The following is a 27,233-nucleotide window of genomic DNA, read 5'->3' as shown; positions in this document are numbered from 1 at the left end:
CCAACAGGGGCTCCCTCCTCCAGCTTGCCCCCATGGCAGAGAAGACACGCAAGAAGGAGAGACGGCCAGACAAATTTATTAAGAACTTAAAATGATTGATCCTCTAAAACATGCTCTGCTGCCCGCCCCCGGCGCCAGCAGGGAGGTGTGCCGTGGTACCAGACCAGGACCTGCTGCTTGGGCTCCGATTGTCACGGGCGAGGGAGCTGGGGCTACCCTGGGGATTGTATCTGCCGCAGGCTCTCCCGGGGCTGGTGGCTTGGGGCAGAGCCCATCCGTGTTCGCAGTGTCACACAACAGAGGCACAACTACAGCACCAGTCCAATGTCCTCACACACACCCACACTTTTTTTTTTTTTTTTTTTTTTCTCCTTCTTTTTGCGCTGCAGGCCAGCTCCCACCTTACCCAGCCCACTGACTGCAGGAGTGAGGTCTCCTGTGCTTCTGGGCAAGGTACCAGCTCTGGTGGAGGACGGCTGGGGGTCCTGCAGGCTGTCAGAGCCCTGAGCAATGGGGAAGGGGAGGCAGAGACTCGAGCAGAGCCTCCTTATCCCACCCCTCTTCTTTCCGAGGAGACATCACCCGCACCTCTGGTCCCCCCTCGTGCTCAGCATCGGTGGCTGGAAGGCCCTTGAGGTGAAGGGCGTGTAGTGGAGGTAGGGAAGGAAAACAGCAATGTGAGCATTATCAAGGAGTGGGAGGGAAGGGTCCCTACCCGCCAGCTGAGGCCCCCCCGGCCCCCCAGTGCACCCGCTGCCCTGCTCAGTGCCACCATGCTCAAGGGTGGATGGGAACCTGGGGGGGCTGCGCAGGTGCTCGGCCAGCTCTGCGCTCCAAGGCCAGCTGCATGCTCCAGATGCTAAGGGGCCGCATGTAAGCCAGCGAGCGGTAGACTTTCTTCTCCCGATAGGCCTCTGGTGTCTGGAAAGCCATGCCCAGCCGTTCCCAAACCATCCGGTAGCAGCCCTCCGCCGTATGAAAGCCTTCCTCCACCAGCCCCTGCAGCACAGGGAACACAACCATCAGCCCATGCACAGAGTGCAAGGAGATGGCACGTGCTGAGGGATGCAGCATCACCACTCACCTCCTGGATCATGGTGGCAGCCAAGGCATAGACCACGCCGATCCACACTTCATTGGACTGCACGCTGGAGGTGTCGGGCACTCCATCAGGTCTCATGCCATTCACTGCTCCCATGGTGCCACCAGCAAAGCTCATGACATTCTTCTCAAAGATGGTCTTGAGCGCACTGACAACATGGCTCTTGGGGAAGACCTGCATAGAGAGAGACAGGGCTTTGGGCTCAGCACTCACAGAGAGCCCTCAGGCTGGGTCTCCAGGAACAGAGTTAAGTTTTCCATTAGGAAGAGGTCAACACTGCTCACTGGGTAATAGCCACCTCAGGAAAATAACACAAGGAAGTAAAGTGTCTTTCCTTGAAAAGACAAAAACAAACAAAAAAAGCACAGTTGCTCAACAGAAAATAGGAACTTCATTCCGCCTTCCTCCTAGGGAGGCCGACAAGTCATCCAACTAGCATGTCTCCATAAACAGCCTCTCGCCTTCAGTCACTGGCCAACCCCACCCCACCCCCCCGTGCCATCTCTTGGGAGTTTACTTTGGACACCTGGGCAACCACACCATCCTCATCTTGGTTTGTGTTCACCACTGCTCATTTCTCAGGCTAACAAGTATTTGGGGCCCAGACTTTCTCCTGGTAAAACCACTGTGCTGTTCTCTCAGCCCATCCACACCAGCTACAAGAGGCATTGCAATGCCTACAAGAGATGGGATGCTGGCCAGAAGCGGCCAAAGGGTTGTCTGGGACCAGTGAGGCTGGAAGTATCGTCCTGCCAAAGGGGAACATTATGGCAAAGCCAGTCTGATGACATCAGAATTCATCTTGCAGCTGCAAAGTGAATGTTGTGGATACTGGTAGGTTTGTTTGGGTAAATGCTGGGAATCTTGAGAAGGGGAAAGAAAAAAGAAAATTCAGCTTCAGCTCAGGGGAAAAACAAAAACAGGGCTTAGTTTTGAGTCATTTCAAAAGGCCTTTAATCCTTCCAATTCTGTAATTGGGTGGTAGTGCAAGAGTTTGTGGCCTGGACCACAGGGAGTTTGAGGTGAGAGATGGAGCAGCCTGGGGATGAAGAGGTCAGAATGAGGTGCCTGATGGTTTTCTGCATGTGGTAGGAGAGATTTGAAACTTATCTCAAGCGGAAGTTAAAGACTCACAGAAGGTCAATAGTGCTGACTGGATAAACAGCCATTTCAGGAGATTATCAGGAGTTAAATACCTTCCTCCTCCAGGAAGGCAGAGGAAAAAAAAAAAGAAGTTATTCAACAAACAAGGCCAAGAGCTCAAAACAGTTACGAGAACACACTGAAGTACCATGCTGAGTAAGCTCTTGCCAAAAGAGAAGAAAAAAATAAAAAGCCCCACAAACAAAAAAAACCCAACCAACCCCACCTGAGCATGAAAACACCTGCCAGCCAAACAAAAAGCTGCGGAGCAGCAATGCAGTGAGCACTGCATTAAGTGAAAAGCCTCTGTGCAAAGCTGAAAGTAAATACAGCTTTTGCACCACTTTCATTATTGGCAATAAAACTAGGAGGTGTCAGTGCAGCAAAAGTCACAGCTGCGGTGAGAGAAAAAAAGCTCAAGACTCAGTGATGTTGGGGTTGATGAAGGGAAGGGCTGGCTCATCTCCATCTCACGCCCACCTGATGATGAGAAAGCCGTAACAAGAACTTGGCAGGGTGACCAAGATCAGGAGCAATGTCACGGAGCAACCATGACATCTACTTGCAAGAAAGAGAAGAGCCAGGCAGCTCCAGACCTTTTTTGCCAGCCTGGTGCCACCAAAGCCAGGGGAAGCAGGAGATGCGATGACACCAGACAGGAGCTTGCCCAGGTAGGCTGGGCAGCCCAACCAGACAGCTTTGGTAGGCTCAAAGGAAAGGCAGCAGATCTCTTTCATCTACACTAAAGCCAAGCACCTGACAGTCATTTTTCCTAGTGTGGCTCTGGAGATAAGCCCAACCGCTGTTAGGGAGCAGGAGTCAGCAGAGGGGTGGGCATGAAGTGGTCATCTCTGGCAGAAGATTTTGGGGCACAGTTTATTCAGAACTGAGGTCACAGGCTTTTCCTATTTTGTATTTCATTACTGACCTGTGCATACAGCAGCAGTGAGTTAATGAGGTTACAAACAGGAATGCTGCCAGCCAGGCAAGGGATCAAAATACATGGGGAAAAAACTTCAATGGTCATGGTAACAGAAGAGAGAATCATAGAATCATTTAGGTTGGAAAAGACCTTTAAGATCATCCAGTCCAACCATTAACCTAACATTACCAAGTCCACACTAAACCAATTAAGGATAGACTAGACTAAACCATGTCCCAAAGTGCCACGTCTACCCATGTTTTGAATGCCTCCAGGGATGGTGACTCCACCACCTCTCTGGACAGCCTGTTCCAACGCTTGACTACCCTTTCCGTGAAGAAGTATTTCCTAATATCCAATCTAATCAGTTCACCACTCCCATCTCCACTGAGCTCAAAGCTCAGCAGCCAGCAAAGAGTGCCACCTTCAGCAACAAAAGCTCAAGGCAAGCAAGATTTTTGGACTGTACCAGGTTTACTGTTTCCCTCCAAAAGGGATGTTTGGGTTTTACTGCATGAGGTCTGGGCCAGATCCTGCCTGCAGCCCCAGCCCCAGCCCCCATGCTCTAGGGACCCACACTGGGATAAATGCAGGAGGGCACAACCAAGTGCCCATTTCTTGTTAAATCCCACAGCACTCAGCACAAGTGGCTCTCGGGAAAGGTCACTTGAAGCTCCCCTCTGGTACCAACAGATAGTGAAATGGTCCACCACCCTCGCACAGCCACGAGTCATTCCTCCCTCCAGTCACCCAAAGTGTTTGCCTGTCCATCAGCACCACAGAGAGCTTTGGTCTGACAATTGTCTGTGGGTCATAAATAATCCATACAATGGCTCTCCGCTTCCCAGCTCTGTTCCAGGTATTGCACCACCAGCAGCTGCTCTTACCATCTCATTAGACAAGGAGTCTTCAGCCAATTCTTCTCTTGCAACTGAAGGGCAACAGACTTTAGAGCCCCAAATAAGCCTTAGCTCCCTTGGATATTCATTTAGGACTTTAAAATGGGCAGCAAATAACATGTGGAAAGCTTCATACACTTTTTTCTCCCATTCTGAAATGAATAGCGCCTTGCCAAATGGGATCTTCAAGTGTGCCAGAGCTGAGGGCGGTTACACACCGCTGCTGCACGGCCTCTCCATGACATTTTGGTTTAAGGCAGGTTGCACTCATGTGCATCCAACAGCCTTCACCTGAGCACACACTGCTGCAGGGAAGCAGGCTGGAGCCCCTGCACCAGCCCCTAACACTTAGCCCATGCCTTGTGCCAGCCCTACTGCTCTCCTCCAGGTGTAGGTCCCGTCTCACCCCACCCTCCATCAGGCTGCCCCTTCTCCTACCTCAAACTCCCCTTGGTCCAGACCACAAGCCCCGATAAACCACTGCCCGGCACACTGGTCTGACATGATGCTGCTGGAAGTGTCACTCCCACTGCTGTCATAGTTGTAGTATTTTCCTGGAAAAAAGGCAGGAAGCAGTTTTAAATCCATAGTTTATGACCCCCACTCATGTGTGCTGTCCCAGCACTCCAGACCACAAGGCAGAAGCAAGTCAGCTTTTTCTAGAAGGCTTGCCTCTCTTTCCTTTCCCAAACCACCATTACATTTTCTGTTCCCTCCCTGGTACCTGCTCCTTCCCCTCTGCTTGTCCCCTCCTTCCCCCACCCTCTGCAAGGCTCCATGACCCACGGAGGAGCCATCCCCCTCCCAAGGGACACATGGCTAGCCGAGTGTTGCTCCCCACCAGCGAGCACCCACCATTCCAGAGCATCCTCTCAAACGCCTCCTTGCCCTTGCTCAGGATGTCCTTGTATTTCTGCTGGATCTCTGCATCCCCAAGCACCTCTGCCATCTTGCACATCATGCAGACGGCTGCCAGCCACAGCCCGCCGCAGTATGCGCTGCCAGAGCAAAAGGAGAGCAGTGTCGGCAACATGGGACACCCTACAAGTTGCGTGGAGCTCCCACAAGAGATGGGGACCACTGTCCCAGCTCTGAGCTACCTCCCTACCCCATGCTCCCCATCTCCAACCTCCACCTGCCTCTGTTGCTCACCTGGCTCCATTTACCACCCACGCATCGTATGTCTGGTCAGCAAAGCCACCATTTTCAATGAGCCCATCGTTATCCGTATCAAACTTCAACTCTGACTCCATCACAGCCTGCAGGAGAAGCAGGAGATGGTCACGCAGCCCCTGCATCCTGGCTGCCCCTCATGCTCTGCTTGGGAGCATCCATCCTCTTGGGATGTCACATGGCTCCCAAGGGAAGCAAGAAGGGCGGGATGCCCTATGGTCTGATCTCCTCCCAGTACCTGGCAGACTGGCCACATGTCCCGCAAATACAGGGAGTCGTGTGTCAGGTAGTAGTCGCGGTACACCTGCAGCACAAACTTCAGGTTGAGGTCCTTCCAGTCAGCCGTGTCATGCATCAGGTAGGCATTGACACGCTGCCATGGCTCATCACCTAGGCAAGGACAGAGCGGATGCAGCAGGGCAGCAAGCAACAAACATCCCCTCTCTTACCCAGGAGCAAGGTCCCAAGGGTGTTGTGATCAAACAGCACCAAAATAACATGTTGCACCCTGTGCCATCTCTAGTGAGAGCAGCCTTCCCACTACTGCTCAGCTTCCCTCCGCCTCCCTTGTACAAGCTCCATGCAGCATGGTCTTCATCACCACCCCAAACCATCCAAGCTTTTCATTCCCAGAAAACAAATAGTGTATTCCATGCACCATACTTCCTTCTCACAGCTTGAGAGTTAACTACCGTGAGAAAATTGTGTGAGCAGTCCCGCACCTCCTCAGCCCCCCACCAGACCCAGCCAGAGCCCTCACCTGGGTCCCCAATGTCATGCGGCACCACATTTTTCAGCTTCACCTGGGCTGTCTGGCCACACATCAAGTACTGCCGGGGCTGGACATCCTCATTCACCACTGTGACAGCTGGAGAGGACACAGAGCAAGAGATATCAGAGAGGTGGCAGGCACAGCAAGCTCCAAACACAGGCAGAGGCAGGGCTGCTGGCAGCAGCATGCCAGGCTGCCCTTTGGGGCTCCGGCTGCAAGATCACAGTCCTCTGCAAAGGGCTGAGGGGACACCAGGCTGCTCCCAGTCTCCCCTCAGCAGGGGACATGCAACTGTCACCACCTCCTTTAAGTAAGGTGGTGGCAGCACCCAGGGCTGGGAGGGAACCCCAGTGGGCTCTGCCCTTCCACAGCCCAGCAAAGGGCTGTTGCTCCACCACTGGTTGGGCCACCACTGAGCAGTGTCCAAGCCCACCCAAAGCATCAGGGTCTGCAAACAGCTCCATGCTTCTCTTCTGCAAGGAGCACAGGGAGAGCTGGTAAGACCAGGAACTCCCCCAAGGCAGGCAGAGCCAGCTGTGTACACCCAGTGCGGTAAGAAGACTGGTAAGAAGGTAAGAAGCATCCCAGTGCTGGGCAGAGAGATGCTGAGAGGCAGCAACATTGGGGGTTTGCAAGTCCTGGGCCCAGTAGAAGAGCTGGAGGGGGATGCTGGCTCCACGGCACAGATTGCTATGGCAGACGCTGTCCCAAATCTGTCGTCTCTTTCCTAGGTGAAGACATCAGCAGGCATCAAGCCAGGGTCTCCTGGGTCACTCACCAATGTCATACTGCAGGCTGATCTGCAGCTTGGGCCACAGCATGACGAGAGCAAAGGAGGCGTAGAAGTGGACATCGTAGGTGTTGTACATCCGGTACTCCTGGCCTGGAAGGACCGGGGAGACAGTGAGGGATAGGAGACCTGCCACAGGGAGGGGAAAGGAGGGGCACGCCCTCCCTCCCATGTGGCCCAGGAGGGTGGGCTCTTTCCCAGCACAGTGGGTTTTATTCTCTACATATAGCACCCAGGGGTCTGGAGAAGACCTCATGCCATATCCTACAGGGCTTGGTCCTGCAAGGGGTTTTGCTGGGAACAGCGCTGCTCCCTACCCATCAGCGTGTGAAAAGCATCCCCACAGCAGGTTAAAAACAACTGATGACAGCAACAGGGAGGGGTTGAGTTGGGACCATCCATCACGTCCCTGCAAGTTACCTTCCAAATAAGCAAACCTTCCATACTCCCGGAGGACAGGGAGGAGGTGGGAGAGGCCAGCCCCCACTGGCCCCTGCAGGTCCTCGGCACAGGAGTCCGGGGGCAGCTCCACCCAGATGGTCCCCCCATCCGTCATGAAGTACAGCTCATTGAAGAGGGCCGACTTGTACCAGGAAGGCAGCTGGCTGCGGGCAAGAGGGAAAGTCAACCACAGCAGCTGAGGTGGTGATGCTCCTGCTCTGACCAGCCCCAGGAGGCCACCGGGAAGGTGCTCCCATCTACCCTACCTGTTCTCTAGGATGGGGTTCTGCCACGCTTCGATCTTCCTCTCCCACTCTTCATAGTGTGTCAGTGCGTGATGCGACAGGGCAGGAGCGGCATCGCCTCCGCTGCCAAAAAAACGGGTGTACCGCCTGCCGAGCAGGGGTTTGGTGAGTACGCTGCAGGCTCAGGCTGGGAAGCCCACCCGGTCACGGGAGAGGGGCTGGGCTATAATGAACAGCAGAATAACGCAACTGCCAGTGCAGGGGTGTTGAGGAGCAGGGGCTGGGGAGAGGGTCCCCTCCGTGAGCTGGCAGGGCCGCGGCCACAGGGGTGGCACCAGGCTCCCCAGCTGGCCTTCATGCCAAGAAAGGGGGCTTTGGGGACATGAGCCGAGCCCCACCGGAGATAACCCACCCACCTGTGGTGCAGCTTCTCCTTGGAGCCAAAGTGAACACGGGGCATGTCCCAAGCCAGGGCCAGCTCCAGCGTCCTGTGACCCTGGGCAGGCACCCTGCAGCTGGCACACACTGCTGCTGCCGTCACCTCCCCCTTCTCCGTCAGACTGCTTTTACCTGCCGGGGGTGGGGGGGGGGAAAAAAACAAACCACACCACCCAATAATTCACAACTGACCAAAGAAGCCCGGGCCGGGGGGGTGTGACTGATGCTCCCATGCACCCCGAGGGGGAGGAGATTATTTGGGCATGCCCCAGCCCAACCTGGAGGGTACATCCCCAGGGTTTTAAGGGATGACATTACCGCACGTGAGTAACTGCTTTTTGCAAGCAGGAAAAAAATACCTGCCATGGGTGGAGGGGTTAGGAAGACAAAAAAGTCATCAAAGCAGAAGAACAAATCAGGCAGGAAAAGCCACCAGGCATGAGTGGAAGAGACAGAGCATCCCATGACTTTGTAACTGCGCTGCACTCAGAGACACTGACTTTCTAGTGACAGTCATAATTTCCAGCTTTTTGCAGGGTGCTTGAACTGCACCCATATTTAAGAAAAGCCCTGAGGTGGCTGGATAATTATATGCTGGTTCTGACATGTGTACCAGGTAAACTCATTAAAGCAACAATTTTAACAGAAGCACAGATCCTGACTACGATAATGCCTGGCACGCACAAAGGAAAACCACATCCCTATAGCCTGGAGAGCTCTGAGTGCATCCAGGCAGGAAACTTAGTTTTCCGGAACTATTTATGTAAACGCTTTGTTTATGTAATTTAAGCTTCAAGAAATCTTGCAAAGGCCCAGTGCCAGCATCACTAGTTTGTCAGCATTATCCCTGCTCAAAAGCTGGTAGGGACATTAGGCAAACAGTCACCTTTTATTGCAGTAAGAGGTTACCAGCAAGGGCTGGGACACACCACCCTGCCTCAAGGCTTCTGCCAAGGGAGCTGCATCATCCTCAGATGTCTGAAGTACCACGGAAATACCAGAGACCTTCAGGGAACTGATGCAGTAACAAGAGGACAGCAAGGGATGGCAGCACCAAACCCCAAGGACTGCTAGCAGACTGCCCACTAGAACAAATTCAACAGGGCCCAGTTTGCAGATCTGGCAATGGGAACTCAGGGAATGCGGCTGGGTATCACTCTGGCTACTCAGCAAAAATCTCAATTCAGTGTGCAACCCTACACAGTCTAACAAGATACTGGCATGTGCAATTAATATAGCCGAGAACAGCCTCAAAGTGGTGTGAACAGCTTTTGGAGAACCACAACGAGGACAGCGTGACAAGCAATGGGAAACTCGGATACAGCCTAAAGCTGGGAATGAGCCACAGCACCACCGAGAGCTTTTTGCGACAGCACCGAGGTGGCTGGAGAAAGGGAAACCCACCCTTCCTTGGGTGCCCTGTGCCCAGTGTGGCCACCCATTACCCCTGCTCCCCCTCCAGCTGTCCCACGGAGGACGGAGGGACTCACCGGCGGGGGAATCCAGCCTGCCATCCTGCAAGAGGTCCTGCCACACCTCTCTACCCGATCCTGCAGGATTGAATGCCGTGAGGTGGGTGACTTCTGTGCCAGCCTGGGGAAGGGAAGAGCATCACCAGGGGCTGGTACTTTTGAGCAGCAGATGCAGGTCCACCCCCAACAACCCTGGGACCCCACAGTCACTCCCCACACACCTGCCCAGCAATGCTGACTCCAAACCTAGTCACCTGCTGCCCTGCAAGCTTCACCCACAGCTTCTCTCCTGGCACCCACCCCCAAAGAGGGTGCCCTCAAGGAAGTCACATCCCGCTCCAGCGGTCAGGCAAGCACCGAGGACCAGTGCTGACCCCAATCCATCGCACACCCATCCTTCACCAGCTGCCTCGGAAGCAGCCCCCCCACACCTAGCAGGGCCGTACAACCCCCCCAGCAGGAGCCACACCACCGGTGCCAGCCCTTTACCTTCTCCCGGGCAGAGATGGCGAAGGTGAAGGGGTTCACGCGTGTGCAGTGGTGCAACAGGACTCCAGCAACCCGCTCACCCTCCTTCTCGAAGGCGAAGGGCTCATTCCAGTGCCCTCCGCTCATGTCTTCCTTCGTTCCCATGCCATTCTGCAGGCTGAACATGATGGAGACGTCCACGTCCTCATCCCTCCCATTCTCCACCTCCCAGATGAACACTCCCACCGGCAGGCTGGAGTCCTGGCAGAGACAGACAATGCTGCATATAGGGCTGGTGCTCCAAAAAGCAGTGTTTACGGCTCAGATGGGTGTCTCACCACCCATCCGCTCAACAGGTTGATACAGGCTCACGTGCTTTGCTGGGGTAAGAGTAAGGTCAGGCGTGTCAGCAGTGCAGCCTGCCACCCTCACCCAGGGCTGGGAGCGAGCAGGAGCAGCATGCGGGAGTGGCAAGGCATCCCTTGCTGCCATCCCAAGCTTCCGCATTGCTGCAGAGGTTCCTCCTGCCTGTGAGCATTGCTGAGTGGAGACATGGGGAAATGCTGGGAAAGCCCAGCTAATAAGAGCTCTTCCTTTGGTGATGGCAGGCAAAAGCCAGCTAAAGCACTCTCAGGAACACCCAGCCAACAAACCAACCCACAAGTACAGGCTGAGGAATTCCCAAAACACTACCACCGGATCCTCCGGGCAGGAAGGCCACAGCTCTGGACCTGCCACTCCAGGTGGATGGGAGCTGGGATGGTCACAGGACAAAACGAAAGGCAGGGAACAAGCAGTACAAAGAGTCAAAGCACAGGTCAGAGGGGAAAGGAGCAGCTGCCAGAGCAAAGCACAAAGAAAAAGGGACAACCCTTCCAGCACCAACTGCCCCAGGAGGGGCAAAGCCTTCCAGGGTCCCGCTGCTACACACCTGGCAGCTGGAGACAGGGTCTTAGGACAGAAGAGACCACACTGGGAAAGAACATTAACAAGGTGGCAAGCCTGGTTGTCTTCAGGCAATGCTGAGCTGGACAGGAAGGACAAGGAACTCCTCTACTGCAGCATCCCTGGACACACAGGGGTCAAAAACTCACCAGCTCCAAGCCTCTGGCTACCCAAATGGGTGGCTGAGCTCAGTGCATCCCAAGGGCCTGTCCTGACAGCATCTCACAGGACAGCCTTATCTCTGCTGCACCAATCCTTTCCCCCCCACCACGCAGGCAGCTCTGCCTGCCTGCTCCACACCAGCCTGGCTACTGCAGCACGGTGTGGCCCGGCGCTCCCATGGGACAGGCTGCAACCAGCACGGTGCCGTCACCTCCTTACCTTATAGTCATGCGGGATGACAGGAGAGACCTGACGGCAAGTGAGCACCACGTTTTGCCCCGGGAGGTCGTAGACCATCCAGGCACGGGGGTAGAGGGCATGGTAGAAGGCGTAGTGGCCACAGTAGCCCCAGTTCCAGCCCTGCAGAGTGCTGGGTCTCTCCACAGACAGGACCTGCTGGTAAACTGTCTGCCCCTTGCAACGCAAGCACACCGTGAACTGGGGAGGAGAGGAGAACATGGAAGGGATGAGATGAGCCCAAGAGCAGAGGCCCCAACCGCCCAGGCTGCTGCAGTGCCACTTGCAGCCCTCACAGACCCCGCCGCACCTACCTGGTCGGCAATGACCGTTTCGTAGTGATAAATGCCAGGGTTCAGCTGCCAGCGGCAGAACTCGCCCCGCCAGCCACGGGTGATGGTGCCTCCCCCGATCCCGCCCAGCGGGCACCCTGGCAAAGACACCCGAAATTAGCATCCCCATTCCCCTGTGGCAGGGTCCGGCCCAAGGACCCTCCCTGTGGGTCCTCACCCTCACCTAGAGGCCCCTTGGCACTGCCCGCACCCCAGAAGCTCCTTGACCCACTCCCCCTCTCTAGGCACCTTGATGGCCCCATGTGAATCCCTGCCCACCCAGCACACTGTTGCACCACCCCAGCGCCCAAACTGGAGGCTGACCATAGATCTGCTGCAGAGGAACGGCACACAAGAGGTCAATGAAGGCAGGTTTCTTCTCTATGCGGGTCTTCTTGTACCACCACCTGAAGTATCTACAAGGGAAAGAGAGGTGTGAAAGAAGATGGAAGTAGGCATCACCATCCCTTCAGCATCACTGGGCAGGATGCGACCAGCACGTGTTCCAGCTGCCCCTCTTGCAGGGATGTACGACGGGAACCTGTGTCCCAGGGCGCGTGGGGTGGCAGCCCCTGCCATCCATCTGCAGTGCCTATCGGTCAGCGGGCAGAGCGCAGGCAGCTCAGGGCTGCCTGCAAGGGCACAGCACAAAATGAGAGTGCTCCAATACCGGAGAGCAGGGCTCCCAGCTCCTGTAGGGGCAGGAGGCTTTCCCAGATGCCCACGGAGGACCACACAAGGACCACCACCACCAACTCCATGCCTGGTAGGGCATGTCCTGCTACAGGTCTGAGAGTGGAGGCACAAGCCCAGGGAAGCTATAAGCTGCTCCGAGGATGTGAGCCTTGCTCTTCCACATCCCCATTGTCACACACAGTCCTGCCACATCCATCTCTGGGGGCAGATGGCATGGGGCAGCCTTGCCCTGGAAGAGGTGACGCTTGCTGTCTGCAACCGGCAGGATCCTGGGGACTCACCTCTGCTTGCACATCAGCTGTGCAGCCAGGCACTGCCCATCAGATAATTTCTCACCCAAAGGCCTGGGGATCAAGAGACATCCAAACAGGGGCACACCTCCACCTGGGTGTGCTGGCACCACTCCGGGCAAGAGGGGTGGGGCTGGGCTCTGAGTCAGCACTCGTAAAGGACTGGCTTTTGCTAATGAACCGCCCCAAGTTAAATCTTCCATACAGAGACAATTAGCATACGGAAACCAGCTACGAGACCAGAAGCAGCTGCTCAACTTCCCCCAACAAACAGACAGGCAAGACCCAACCGGTGGCTCCACGGCCCTGGGTGCCAGGTGGGGCACAGGAGCCCCCACAGTGGGCAATGTCCCTGAGCTACCTGCAGACACCGATGCCATACTGCCGAGAGGAGAAAGCCACCCCAGCCAGGAGCACACCTCCTGTCCCGCTCCAATGGCTTGCAGGGTGCAGGGCCCAGGTGATGGGCAATGGGTGAGCACTGATCTGCTGGGACATGTACCCCCAGCTTCACAGGGACAGGGGCAGCAAGGGGGAGAGGCTCCTACACCTCCTGCTCCTACACGCTCCTCCACAGCAAAAAACCTCACACTTGCCTTTTCAGCTGCACGGTCTCTGGATGTTCACCTTTTTCACCAACATCTAAGGTCCCCAAATCCCTCTCAGGGTGCGATCTTCCAGGCTGCAGTCTCACAGGACCTGATTGCAGCCCGCTCTCCATTCCTATGTACTCACCTTCATGTTTGACTATTTAAGGACATTTTGCCTGCAGAGGTCTGGGGCACCACAAGAACCGGCCTGTCCTGCACGACCGCCCTGAATCAGGCAGGGCCTGCCGCTATCTTCAAGCTACATCTGCTGCAGCTGCTCTTCTCCCAGCTGAGACAGTCCCGGCTTTACACTGCCAGTGCAAGATTTTGGCAGCATGCTCTCTCTCTCAAGGAAATTTTTTTTTTTTTTTTTAAACGTAGCATCAGGGAATCAACCTCCCCAGCAGGTTTCTGGTGATGGGAAATAAGGTGCCCAGGCAGAGCAGCTGCAGCATGGCATGGCAGTGCATGCTGGCTCCTTGGAAAGGAGGTGATGGAGGGAATTCAAAAAGCAGTTTTTCCAGGAGCATGCAGTGGAAAAGGTTTGGGATTTACAGCTGGCCACTGCCCGAACTGTTTTGCCATCTCAATAGCAAACTCTTCCCCTGCCAGCTTCTCCCTACATGGTACAGGCCAAGAGAAGGTGGTCAATGCCCAATTGCTGGCTACTAAGAGCTCTCCCAGGGCTGCAGAATAACCAGGAGAAAGTCTTCATGTTCTGCAGCACCATAAAGCCCTGCCAGGGCCGGAGGGCATTGCTTTCCTTTAGAGTTCCCAGCAAAACTAAAACCTGTCCAGACACCACCCAGCCATTCTGGATTCGTGCCGTGACGCCCTCCCAGGGCACACCAGCCACCTCTACGGAAACCTGTCTACACCTCTTCTCCTGCCCTGCCAGCCCCAGCACCCACCACAGACATATTTGCAGCTGTGGGTGTGCCCACGAAGGAATTGCCCCGATTAACAAAAATCCCACCCCAGGACTGTCAACACCCCCAGCCGTGCCACCTGCAGCAGGGGCTGGGGCTGCAGGAGAGGACGCCCATCAGCCAGAGGCTGAACTCAACACGACACAACATCAACCCAGGACACGGTGGCTCCTCTGCAGGTCCTAGGCTTCATCGGCTGAAGATGTGCAGCAATCCCAAAGCACTCCCAGCCATCTAGGGAGGTACGAGCAGCTGCACCAGGTGACTTTGCACTTGATGCACCAAGCCACGACAGATTTTGAGAGCGCTCCTGGTACGGGTGTCCCTAAGAGAGGGACTGCTGCTCATCACAGGTCATTTAGGAGAGGGCAGGCCAACATGCAGGGCTCCAGAGGTTCAGATCCACGCGCTATGCCGTGGCACCGAGCTCCAGGCTCCTCTCGCAGCACCAGCACCCCAGTTTCCATCAGCTGGCTGCCTCTGTCAGGCAGACGTGCGGGTGCCCTCCAAAGCCAGGAGCACGCAGCCTCCCACACATCCTTACCTCCCTGCATTAGCTGCCCTTCGCCAGTCAACACCGCTGCCCTCAGGTTTTAATTCAAACCCAAGCAGGTATTTCTCGCCACTCTGGCCCTTCCTCTCCTCTGCTCTCCTCTGCTGGAGTCTCTTTGCAATGAAGCTTTGCCCTGCCCAAGTATTTTGATATGACAACCAAATTACTTCCTAAATGTGTACAGGGGGAAGACACCGTGGTTTGTTTGGCTATTAGCTTCCTGCTGAAAAGTCCTTAAAAGCTTTTTCTAGGACCGATGCAAGCCACTTCCATTCTGAGACACCAACGAGAACAGGCCAGGAGTGGCCTCTCCAAGCTGGCATGGAGGCGATCACCTCGCCTCCCCGCTCACCCCACCAGAACTTCACGCTTTCCCACATGCTCAGCTCATCCCTAACCTGCCACAGCGGCTTTTCCAGCAGCCTTTATCTCCTGCACACAACCCATGCTCTCCCTTCCCTGATGCCCAGGCTCGTGCCGGGGATGTCTCAGGTCAGACCGGCATGCCACGCACCCTGAAGCGGTCAGCTATCTGCCCCTTCATCAGGCTCTGCAGGAACGAGCTCTGCAAGCAGCAACCTCCAAGGACATCGAGCAGGAAAAGGCTCAGAAAATGGAGGCAGGAGATATAAAGCAAGCACAAGGAACTAAATCATGCAGTCATAGGTTTCAACGTTCAGCCTAATGGGTACACAAACACCACCAACACCCGGGCAGCAGTTTTAAAGGTTAAAATAACACTGTTGCTTCCCACACACGTTTTTCCTGGTTACTACCAGCTCACCCTAACACAAAGTCAGGAGAAGTCGCTGTTCCAAAAGCTGCTATAGCGCACGGCATTTCAAAAATCCTCCCAATTAACTTCGAGTTTGATCTCCATCTGCCAAGAGGTGCCTTATGCAAGGGGCCGAGCACCTGCCGCTGGCCAGGGACGATGCAGCGGTGACGGGCGCCAGCAGCAACCCTCGAGGTGGGAGATGGGGGTGTGTGTGTGTCGTCCCCCCCCCCCCAGGAGCGACGCCCCAAGCCCTCCCAGCTCCTGCGCGGTTTTGGGGAGCCCGAGCGCTGGGTGCTGCCCCTAAGCCAGCTTCGGCCAGTCCGCACCAGCGCTTCCGGCGCCAGGCGGGCGGGTGGGTGCCGGCAGCGGGGAGCGGGCGGGGAGCGGCTCCCTCCAGCCCGGGGCCCTCCCGCGATCCGCCGGACTCTGCCCTCCCCGCACCGGGGCATCGCCGCCGCCGCCGCCTCCCCGGGCCGAGCAGCCCGCAGCGCCGAGGGGCTCGACGGCGGCGCGGCGCTCCCGCCCCCCCGCCGCGGACACCCCCTGCCCCCCGCCGCCCCCGGTGCCTCCCCGCTCCCCCGTACCGCAGGGCGAGGCCGATGTGCCGCAGGACGTCGCGGAGCGGCACGTCGGCGGCACCGTAGGGCTGCCGCGGCTCCTCGAAGCGGTGGGCCAGGCAGACCCGCCAGCCGGCCGCCGCCACGCCGCGGCCCGGGGCCGCCCCCTCGTACCGCCGCACCAGCGGCCCCGCCGCCGCCGCCGCCATCGCCGCCCCCCGCCCCGCGCGCGCCCTCTTCACCGCGCGCGCCGCCCCGCCCCGCCCCGCCCCGCCCCGCCCCGCCCGCGCCCCCGGGGCACGGCGCCCCGCGCGCCGCCGAGCGCGTCCGGAAACCCGGGCCCGCCCCGCCGCCGGCGGCGCGACCTGCGATCCCGAGGGCGCCCGACCGAGCGCTGCCGAGCGGCGCCCGAGACTTCCCGAGCGCTGCCCGAGCAGAGCCCGAGACTTCCCGAGCGCTGCCCGAGCGCTGCCGAGCGGCGCCCGAGAGTTCCCGAGCGCTGCCCGAGCGCTGCCGAGCGGCGCCCGAGAGTTCCCGAGCGCTGCCGAGCGGCGCCCGAGAGTTCCCGAGCGCTGCCGAGCGGCGCCCGAGAGTGCCCGAGCGCTGCCCGAGGAGAGTGCCCGAGCGCTGCCGAGCGGGCCCCGAGCCCCGCCGAGCAGGTCGGGAGAGCCGCTGAGGCGGCTGAGGGGAAGCTGGGCCCGGAGTGGAGCGGGGCGGCGAGCGGGGCCTGCGCGGGGCGGTGAGTGGGGCTGGGGCGGCCTGGGGCGGCGGGCGTGCAGTCCTGTGTCCCTGTCCCCTCTGGTGGGCCTTCATGTTTGTGTGTTTGCGGTCGGGGCCGCCCCTGAGCGGGCTGGGGTGGGGTGGCAGGGCTGTCCCTCGCCCCCCGCGGTATGCCCTGAGCCCCCCTACGGCTGTGTGGGGCTGAGGGAGGTGGCGGGGTGCATGTGTGTGTATGGCCAGGGCTGCGCGTGTTTCCCCTGCACTCTGTGCGTGTGTGCAAGGCCAGGGCTGTCCCTGACCTCCATGTCTGTGTGCTGTGCCTAGAGCTGGGGCTCTCCCCGACCTCCCCATGTGCATGTGGAGGCCTGGCTGTTGCCATTCCCCCTCTGTTACGGTGCCCAGCCCTCTCTCCATGCCCAGTATTGTTTTCTTTTTTTTTTTTTCTGGCAGGTGTGCAGCAGGGCTGTCCAAGCCATGATTGAGGTGTTGGCCAAGCTGGGCCGCGGGCCCGTCTTCCTGGCCGGGGAGGTGCTGGAGTGTGTGATCACTTTCACCAACCCGTTATCGGCCTCGTCTACCTCCGCCAGCAGGTACGGCAGCCCATGCCGGTGGGCCCTTCTGTGCGTGAAGCCTCCAAGTGGCAGAGCTGTCTGGGTCCCTCCAGAGGGAGTGGCCCTTCCTCCCTCCTGAGCAGCCAGATGTAGTCATGGCTGGGTTGTGGGGCAATGGTGCCAGCTCAGCCACTGCTGACTTTCCTGCCCGAGGTACTCCCTTAAGGGTGCTTTGCGCCATTGCTATTTCAGGGCTGAAACTGAGATAATTATTCTGGTTTTCTGCCCCCAAGAAAGAGACGAGAAAAAAAAGTATGCTGTTAGAGATGCTCTTAACTGCCCCTCAGGTGAGCACTTGGCAACAGGGTTACTGGCAGAACATGAAGCCAAACTGGCTGTCAAAGCAGGATATCTAGTTACACCAGGGTGACACTCTCACAGGGCAACATCCAGATGATGTTGTTATTTCCTATGTTTATGGAAGGAGCCCTCTCTGTCCAGCAGTGCGCTGACGTATCAATGTGATCCCTGCCTCCAGAACTGGCAGGCAAAGGGGCGAGCACTGCCTAGAGTCAGAAAGAGGCAGATTTCTGTGGCAGCATTTTCTGTGGCCCAGCCTTTGAGCACTGCATCTCGCCTTATTATTACTATGCCCGAAATAGGTGTTGAGGAAATGTGAGAAGATGGGAGCTTCCTTTATTGGCTCACAGGGGGTGACTCCGCATCATAAGTAGTCACCCAAAGCCTCCATGTCCGCTGAGTGTGCAGCCTTATCGGATTCTCCAGGGGGTGGAGAGTGCTTTCTCATCTTGAGCCCTTCCTGGGAAGTTTCTGTTTCCAGCCCTGTCAGGTTCTGCATCTTTTCATCACCAGTACACATTTCACACGTGATTGTTTTGGTGGACCCACTTCCAGTGCTTGCAGTCTCAGCAGCAGCAAAGCGTCTAGCTTTCCAGAGTTTTGTCTTGTGCAGCGACAGTGCTGTTTTTCCCAGTTCTGAAATGTGGGACTGCAAAGGTACCAGGTGGAGCAGCTTTGGAGGTTCCCAGCACAGTTAATGGGAGCTTCATCTGGGAACTTCAGGTGCGTCATAGTCCGTAGAAAACTGCATTGTGGAAAAAGGAAAGTTTTTAAAATAAAAAAGCAGGTGACCAAACTGACGAGACCTGGCTAAGTCATACGAGTGGCAACACCAAATAGATTGGTGGTTTGGAAATTGAAGCTGTGGGTTGCGTAAAGGCAGGAGCCAGATCAAAGCACAGTCACTGAAACAGGCAGATAGACCTGTTGGGGACTAGAAGCTTTCAGGGCTAGCAAAAGCTGCGGCACAGGTGGAGGAACTGAGAGGCACACATTTCAAGCATAGGGACAGAACTGAAGGACAGTAAGTGAATGGCAGAAAGTTAATTTGATTGTGTGTGCGAGACATACAAGAAACAAAGCTCTTCTGTCCAAAGCCTGTGTGGAGCGCGGCCCCTGTGGGCTACAGGAGCTGTAGGGGGAGATCAGGGAGGGAAGTGACCTCAGCACCAGTGCAGGAGCCTTCTGCACCCTGCCAGCCGGACAAGCCAGGTCTGCTGGTAGGAAGGCATATGCAGATTTTGTTTGGATGTCTGGTTAAAAAAAGGAAAACAATCCAGTGGCATATTGCTGGGCAATACTGAAAATAAATGGGGAAAAAAGAATCCAAGATACTGTGTTTGAAAGTACTGTAATCATGCTAAGCTTGCATAAAATCAGTAAGCATCATCTCTTAAGCAAGAGCATTTCTGTGTTTCCGTATAGCAGATACCTTATGACAGAAGATCTTAACGGCAGCTCTTACAGAAAAGCCATGCTGGTACTTTTGAAGATACAGAATTACAATTGTGGGGTTAGATGTAACTGGGTAGAGTAAGCAACGCATGTTTAGGTAAAGGCAGCCAGCACATAGAAGAGATCAAATAGCACATTATTAGTCAGCTGAAATGAATGCAGCGTGCCTTTTTCTCTGGTTCATCTAGACTTTTAACTGCGCTGATGTGTCACATCGAGAGATACCCGTGTGCCGCAAAAAATCCCTGTGCCACCTAAAACTCCGGTGTCAGTGCTTACTATTCGGATCATGACGTTAGAAAACACCAGAGGAACCATACGCTGGCTAAAGTAACGAGTCAGCTATTGAAATAAAAATAGATGAGTGTTTTGGAAACTGAAAGGTGTTAGTTGGGAAGTGCCGTGGGAAACGCCCTGTGGAGTGGCTGAAGTTGTAGCAGAGTCCAAACTATGTTTTTCATGCTGGATGCAACCAATTCTTGTGGCTGTACAGAGAGGGGGCAAAATGGCACCTTCGTCTCCCCTGTAGCCGTCAGCAAATCCCTTGCATCATGAGGAGAAAATACATCCTTATGAAGGACCCAGAAGTGTCCTTCTCTGGTCTGACACAGGCGGAAGTGGATATTCTTGAGTGGGATGGTACTGTGGGGAGGGAGCACGGCTGTGCCCTGCCTGCCCTGAGGAGTGTCGAGCATGGGGCAGCCAGGTGCCGTGGGCAGGGGCAGCTGAACCCAGGCTGCAGACATTTGTTGCTTTTGAGTGTGCCCAGTTCCCTGATGGCTGTGTTATCCCCAGAGGTGCCTCGGAGTGCTGCTCTGCATGTCACTTCAGGCTTGGTGTAATCCAGGTTTAAAGCATAGACACGAGTGTTGCTCTTTTTTGCTCTTAGTGAGATGCTGGCGTGGGCCAGCGCCCAGATCCACTGCCAGTTTCACGCCAGTGAGAACCGGGTAGCACTTCCTCCCTCTGATGGCAGCAAGCATGACGTGCAGGCAGAGAACGAGACAGTCTTCGTCCCCAACAGAGGTGAGTGCTACTCCTGTAACCCCGGGTAGGGACGGTGAGTGCACAGTGAGCAGGAATCAAGTGGACTATAATGTGTGTCTTGAGGGCAGCACACGTAGAAGCGAGCGGGAAGTCCGTGTCACTTTTGTTGTGTGATTCCCTGGCAATGGCTGCTGCAGGACCTTGTTAATACCGAGATCAGAGTGGTGCTAGCTTGGAGCAAAATGTGAGGGTTGCCTGTCCAGCTGTTCTGGGAACACCTCATGATCTGACCAGGGCATGAGATGCTTGCTCCTCGACCCTTTCTCCTCCCCGTTCCTCCCCGTGAGGATAAGGCCCGGCTGGCCTGGGAGTGGTGAGTGCCCCCCTCGGCCTGGGCCCCAAGGCTGGGCAGCATCCACATGTTTCTTCTTCTCTTCCAGGAGAGCGGGGTCAGTGTATCCTGTCCACTCCACCAAAGATTCTATTCTGTGACTTACGACTGGATCCCGGGGAGTCAAAGTCCTGTGAGTCCTGTCTTCTCTTCCCCCACTCAGAGGGCCCGCCTCTGGAGAGCCCTGCTCTCCAACCTGGCTTTGCAGACCTGAGCGTTGCAAGTGGGAGACCCTGGTGTTTGCAGAAGGCGAGGTGCTTTGGTGGGAGCATGAGTGCTAAGGAACTGCTGCATCGTCCAGAGTCTGTTCTCCACTGTATGAGGGCTGCGTACTGCAGGCTGTCCCTCAGTCCTGCCCCTGGCCCGTGTCCTTTGCCGCAGGTCCGTTGTGTAGCTGCGAGGCATAAAACGTTTTGAAATACCTGGCTGCAGCTGAAGGAACGGTTAAACACACCTGCATTTCCTTGACTTCATTTCTTCAGCCACACTGGAGTATTCCTGGGATTTAGGCTGGCATCCTCTGAAGGTCCGTGCTTCCTCTTCAGGTTGTGGCTGTCCTGGAGATCACAGAGTCTTTTCTGCCTGTTACAGTTTTCCTGCTGTAAAAGTGAGCACTTCTCATCTTTTCTGCTCAAAGCTCTCCATGTCTCCAAAGCCCTCAAACAGTGTCCTTCCAGTGGGTCCCCTTTAAGCTCTCCTCCATCAGTACTTCCCCTTTTGCTGTTCAGAGACATTTTCATCCTTTTCACAAGGAATTTGCAGCAACTCATTTTTGTTGTTCCAGGCAGCTTCTACCTGAGTAGACAGCTGTGAAAATACATGTATGTGCTGTTGTCTCTTGGTCGGTGGCTGCGTGACCCAGCCTGTCAGTTTGTGTCGGATCTCCCTTGCATTCCAGCGGTCTGTGGCCCAGCGGCAGCGTAACGTTAGGCGTTGCAGCCTGTGCGTGGACAGCTTCCTCGGGTTGTCCTGGGGATCTGCTGGGAACGGTTGACGGAGAGCTCGCAATTCACAGCACAAAGGGAGCAGAGAGGCAGTGCCTGTGGTGGAGGGGGTTCCGCTGGAGCATTGAGCTCTGGGGAGGTGAGAGCAGAGCTACAAGTGAGACCAAGGGAGCCATGGGCTGTGCCATGCTGGTTTTGAAGCTGGGATCTCCTGCCTTTCCAGGCTTGGAGGGGCCTGACTGGAGGGAAAGGCAGGCAGGGTGAAACCAACCTGGCTTGCCTAGGTGGTTAGTGGGGTGGGGCAGTGCTGTCTGGGGCTGTGTTTCCTAAACTGAAAAGCCTATCATCTGAGTACGTTTAGTTATTCACTTACTGTTCTACAGCAGCATGTGGGGGAAATGCCACATTGGAGCCAAGGTCCCCTGGACTTTCCGAAAGTGGCTGTGCCAGGGAGGAGGAGGACCAGCAGAAATCTCAGCTGGCCTGAGGCTCACCTGGATTGTCCTGCGCACCTCGCTGCTGGCAGGTGTGGAGCTGGAGCATCCATTCCCTGGGAGCAGGGGGAAACCCCTTTTCCTGGAGTGTCTCAGGCAGGCTCGGCAGTCTCTGGGAGAGCAGATCAGTGACTACAGTCCAATCTCCAGGTGGCTGGGATGGATTGGGAGGATTTCCTTGTGCACTAGCTTTGCAAGCAGAAGCTGTTCGGCCCCAGCTAAGCTAGCGACAGCCTGTCCTTCCCAGTGACATTGTATTGTGCGTGTGTCCGCTCTGCCACTGGGTGACACTGGCGCAAGCAGCCTGCATCTGCCTTGTGCTTGGATGCAGTTCCACAGGAAGGACACAAACCCTTCTACACTTTGAGGTTCCTTGGCCGTATGTTACAGCCTTTCCCCTTGGCTGTGTGATGCACACATCCATTGCATGTGTCATGCGCGGTGCCACTGTATGAGACACTGGGCTTTTTAGCACTGAAACCCCCATGTCACAGCCCCGGCTCTGCCAGGCTGCTCAGACCGATCCCATCAGCCTGCGGTGCTGCTCCTCTCACACGAGACTGCAAGCTGGCATGCTTGCAGATCATTCCTGGGGGCTCCTGCCAGCTCTGTGGAGGCAGAGTTAAGGCTGTGTGGGTGTGTATCTTAATTCTTCATTTCCTGTTTTTCAGAAGTTTTGAGTTTTGCTGCACAGTTTGGAAAGGCAAAAAAAACCCCCAAGAAATCTTAATTCTGCTTCAGTAAAGTACTGTGTTATTAAACTGTAGCCAGAGCTGGCTCATGTAGCTGAGGTTGTGTCAGGCTGTCTCTTGATAAAAGGCCTTGTTTTCAGTTGCTGATCAGCTCATTCCCCAATGTCTTCCCCTTGTTATGATGCCTATATGTTGAAGTTGACTCACCTCCCATCCCTTTGACACACTGCCCAGACTGAGCTCTTTTAAATTTGTCACCATAAAACATTTTCTCAAGCCCTCAAGTCATTTCTGTGGCTGTTTTTGCCTCCTCTCCAGTTTTGTAATACCTTTAAATATTTGGTAGATCACAGAGAGGGGAGGAAATGGAAGCAGCCTGGACACGGGCCGGGAGCCCAGCCAGAGCTTACAGCGGGTGGGTAAGGAAGGCATCCACAGCACCAGGAATGTGCTTCCTTCTGGGATGTGCACGGAAGCTGGGACTTCCCGAGTCTTGGCATTCCTGTGCCAGGTAGCAAATCGCCCATCCTCCTCGGACAGCAGTGGTCTCTGCTCAGATTATCCTCACTGGGCACTCTTGTTAAGCCTAGTACAGGGGGTTATAGCAGTCTGCTTCCTTCCTTGGAAATACCTGATTTTCCTCCCTGTCAGGAGAGTTCTCAGCTTTATCTGCAACCTGGTCCAACAGGACAGCCTTGTGTTTTAAGGTGTGACAGCCTGTGGGTGCTACACACTAGCAAGGGCTTTTTTCTTCCTTCCAGTTCTGTTATTTTAAATCTAGAAGTGATATTTAAGATGTAACCCTAGCTTTTAATCTAAGCCTCAGTGTTTAGAATGTGCCAGACATGGGGAAGGATCTGTGGTTTCACAGCAGGATGCTGCCCTTCCTCTGGCAGGGTGTATCTGCGTCATGGTGGGCAAGCCAGAGAGGTGGAGACTTTCCACAGTTCATGGTTTGCGCCTTTCTTATTATACAGTGTGCAGTTTGGGAAAGCTGCAGAAGTGTTCATGCTGTGTTGAGAAGCGTTGGGGTTTGTGTGGTGGCCAAGGGGCTTCTAGAGGGCTGAATGTGGTGTAAAGCCAGGTTCTGGCATCTCAGAGGTCTTGGAGTCAGAGGCTTTCTGGTCTAAGTCATCAGTCTGTCAAGGGGGATACAGGTTGTTGTGAGGTCTCCTAATTGTTTCTTGGCCATTTAGACCCAGTGCTTCAGGGAAAAACACAGGAAGAAACTAATTTTTGTTGCTGAATTTGGGGTTTGTGTGAAGTGAATATCAAAAGAGGCATGAGGTATTGATCGGCACCTCTCTGCCGCATGGGGCAGAGCCCTGAGGAAACTGCAGTGTGTGACTGCATCGTGAAAGTGGCATGCAAAGGAAGTACGCAGAGGCAAATTCAGGTTGAACTCGTGATGAGTAAGTTTAGCTCTCTTGTGTTTGTGTTCCTGGATTTTACATCTTTCACATTCTTTTGAGGCAGAGTTTGTGTGTGTGGTTGTATGTGCTGGAAGCAATGCCTGGTTGACGGCGCATGTGATGTGAGGAGCAGTGTGCTGGTGCAGGGAAGCTGGGGATGTACTTGGCCTGCTGTGGGAAAGAGGAAACGGCAGAAAGCACCAGGCCCTGTCCCTAGTTCAGCCCCACTGCTGTTCCTGATGCTTGGTGCAGGGAGCCTGTGAGCGACAGCTCCAGGAGCTTCCTTTTGGCCTTGGAAAGCAATCTCTTCTGCACGCCTTGCAGATTCATACTGTGAGACACTGCCCATAGATGGCCCTCCCTCTTTCCGGGGACAGTCGGTGAAGTACGTGTACAAGCTGACCATCGGCTGCCAGCGTGTCAACTCCCCCATCAAGCTCCTGCGCGTTCCCTTCCGTGTCCTCGTGCTGCATGGTAAGGCCACGCGCTGCCCTCCCTGCAGACACAGGCCTGGCTGCACCCTGCCCCGCTGACGCTCTCACCTTCTCCCCAGGCCTCAAGGATTACCAGTTCCCACAGGATGAGGCCGTTGCGCCCTCGAACCCCTTCCTAGAGGAGGAGGAGGGCTTGAAGAAAGACTCTCGCCTGGCGGACCTGGTGACAGAACTGCTCATGGTGGCCACTTCCCGACGCAGCCTGCGTAGGTCATATCCCCTGCTTGAACCTGCTGTCCTAACCTGGGTGTGAAGGACAGCCCAGGGCTCGATGCAAAAATCTCTCGCTGGCGAAGCAAGGCTCTGACTGGGGCTGTGGAGCAGCTCCATCAGGGCCCTCTTGGGTCAGAGTTTCCCATGGGTTCCTCCCTACCAGTCTCAGGCTCCTCCTAATTCAGCCAGAGAGACCCCTCTCCCCAGCATATCGCAGCCAGCGTGTGGTTTGCTCTTGCTCACTCCAGCCGTTTCCCAAAGGGCCTGTCCCTCACAACCAAGCAGCAGGCGTGGGGTCTGCTGGGCTCTGTGATTAACCAAGAGCACTGTATGGAGCAGAGCCTTGTCCTGCTGCAACCCTTTCCCCGCCTATTCTTGCTCCACAGACCTGTATAACATCAGCAACACTCGTGGGAAGGTGGGGACGTTCTGCATCTTTAAGACCATATATAAGATCGGAGAGGATGTCATTGGGACCTTTAACTTCTCAGAAGGAGACATCCCATGTCTGCAGGTCAGTGCTGGCTTCGGGGCCACTGTGGGGAGGGGCAGGGGTTTGGGGTGGGGGAGAGAAAGAAAGGATCGGGATGGCACTGGGCTGCTGTGGGGGTTTCTAGTGAGGGTTTCTAGTGGGACCCAGCTGAGGTCCCCTTGGGGTGTGAGATGGGGAAGGTCTCCAGTTCTGAGCTTGTTTGGGAAACGGAGGCCTCAGGGCTTTGCGACAGGGCTGTGTGAGGTTATGAGAGCCAGCACCCTGCCAATTGCCCTGCAGTTCTCGGTGAGCCTGCAGACGGAGGAGAGCATCCAGGAGGAGTTCCAGCGGCGGCGGGGGCAGCCCGTCTCCTTCAGCACGCACGCCCGCCATCAGGAGGCCTGCCTGCACACGGCCCAGAGCAGCTTCAGCCTGCCCATCCCGCTCAGCTCTACCCCGGGATTCACCACCAACATCGGTTAGTGGCCACTGGACCTGCCCCCGCTTGTCTCCGCAGGAGGACTTTGATGTCCCCAGCCCTGCCCTTGCTCCGCAGGGCTGTGTCCTGCGGGAGCAAGCTGGCCTGCGTGAGTGGGCTTATTTGCGCATCCCCTTGCCAGGACAGCCAGCGCTGAGAGAGCTGCTGTCCCCATCCCTTGTGGTGCTGGCTGCTGATCCTCCTCTTGCCCACAGTGTCCCTGAAGTGGAGGCTGCACTTTGAGTTTGTGACCTCCGGGGAGTCGGCGGGGACTTGCCTGGTTCGTGGGAGCCAGTCGGAGGCCATCACCTGGACTGGGGTGGAGCAGATGGAAGTGGACACTTTCAGCTGGGACTTGCCCATCAAAGTCCTTCCCACCAACCCCATCCTGGCTTCCTACGTATCTCAGTTCTCCAGCACTAACTCCATCACCATCTGAAGTGGGGAGAGCTGGTAGGAGCCTGCGGTGCTGCAGGCCTGTGCTGCTGGTGGGAATGGCGGGCAGGACCGGGACCATCGCCGGCATGCTGCGGGGCACGCATCCCAACGTCCCCTTGGGTTCATCTACGACGCCCAGGTGAGCACCGGGCAAGTCTGTCCTGGCTGCAGGTGGAGGAGTGCTGCGCTTGCTGTGGTGTCTTGTGCTGCAGCCCTCAGCTGGGAGCTGGACCCTTCCTGCCTGGGTGAAGGTGCCAGTCCCAGCACTCACCAAAAAGAAATCTGCCATCCCAGGGAACTGCCTGATGTGCCTTTACCCCATGAGGGGCTTCCAAGAGGGAAAGGCCCAGCCCAGGGAAAGGAGAGGGGAGCTCTTCCAGTGAAGCCCCATACCAGCCTTGGCTGAAGGCCGTCCCCCTTACAGAGAGACCCCACGAGCAGAGGTCTGGCGTCCAGGTGAGGCGCGCCGGCCGGCTGGGCTGGCTGGGAGCCTGCTCTCCTGCCCTGGCACGCGTCCTGCCTCTCCTGAGGGCTGCCTCGTGCGTGCAGCCCGGCGCGCCTGATAGCTCTCGCCCGGAGGAGGCAGGTCCCGGCAGGCCGGCCCCGCGCTGCCAGCACACGCTGGTGTCGTGGATGCAGCCCCGTGCTGTGGCAGCACGACGGTGATGATCCAAAACAGAAGCGATGAGCACCGGGGCTGTTCTCTGCCCACGCTTCTGGGCGCAAAGGCATCCTGCTGGTCTCGGGATCCTTGGGAGCTGGAGCGAATGCGTGCCGTGCGTTCAGGAGCTGGGATGGAGGTCTCCCTGCTCAACAGCCAGCTCTCCGTTTCTACCAAACCTTTCAAAGAGTTTTCCTGTTTGCATGGAAATCTAATAAATATCCAAATGTGCAGAACTCGGCCTTTCCAAGCGCCTTATTCCTACACTGTTCCCGGTAGCGGACGCAGCCCACCTTGCACGACAGTCACAGGCTGGAGACCTCCTCTTTGTTTAATATCTTTATTGCAAGAACAGAAACATCTACACAAGGCTCTGCGCAACACAGGCATGGCACCAGCTGGGGCAGGCTGCCAGGGCAGCCAGCTCCACCCTGGCACGTTGCTTCAGCTCCCTGAACCTGGCAGGGCACCCGGCTCCCTTCCTCGCTCCCCTGCAGCTGGGATGGGGACCTCCCCTGGGGACATCTTTTAGTGGTT

General features: G+C 56.2%; 2 protein-coding genes across 2 annotated transcripts; one reads left to right on the top strand and one right to left on the bottom strand.

Moving 5' to 3' along the window:
* Positions 1–777: 777 nt before the first annotated feature.
* GBA2 (glucosylceramidase beta 2) lies at positions 778–16,143 on the bottom strand. The gene is made up of 17 exons (XM_075726245.1): positions 15,962–16,143; positions 11,866–11,957; positions 11,524–11,639; positions 11,192–11,410; positions 9,887–10,126; positions 9,416–9,518; positions 7,904–8,057; positions 7,509–7,634; positions 7,222–7,406; positions 6,790–6,894; positions 6,000–6,107; positions 5,478–5,629; positions 5,219–5,325; positions 4,922–5,064; positions 4,505–4,620; positions 1,085–1,276; positions 778–999 (listed from the first exon to the last, which is right to left on the bottom strand). Exons 1-17 carry the CDS (start codon positions 16,141–16,143, stop codon positions 778–780), a joined length of 2,562 nt encoding a protein of 853 aa, XP_075582360.1.
* A 985-nt stretch (positions 16,144–17,128) lies between these two features.
* Positions 17,129–26,110, top strand: RGP1 (RGP1 partner of RAB6A GEF complex). The gene is made up of 8 exons (XM_075726244.1): positions 17,129–17,244; positions 19,910–20,046; positions 20,448–20,531; positions 24,265–24,414; positions 24,494–24,640; positions 25,034–25,161; positions 25,420–25,597; positions 25,813–26,110. Exons 1-8 carry the CDS (start codon positions 17,129–17,131, stop codon positions 26,034–26,036), a joined length of 1,164 nt encoding a protein of 387 aa, XP_075582359.1. The 3' UTR covers positions 26,037–26,110.
* Positions 26,111–27,233: the final 1,123 nt, after the last annotated feature.

The sequence above is a fragment of the Pelecanus crispus genome, chromosome Z (genome assembly GCF_030463565.1).
Source record: "Pelecanus crispus isolate bPelCri1 chromosome Z, bPelCri1.pri, whole genome shotgun sequence".
Taxonomy (NCBI): Eukaryota; Metazoa; Chordata; class Aves; order Pelecaniformes; family Pelecanidae; genus Pelecanus; species Pelecanus crispus.
This window is presented reverse-complemented; position numbering and strand designations above follow the sequence as displayed.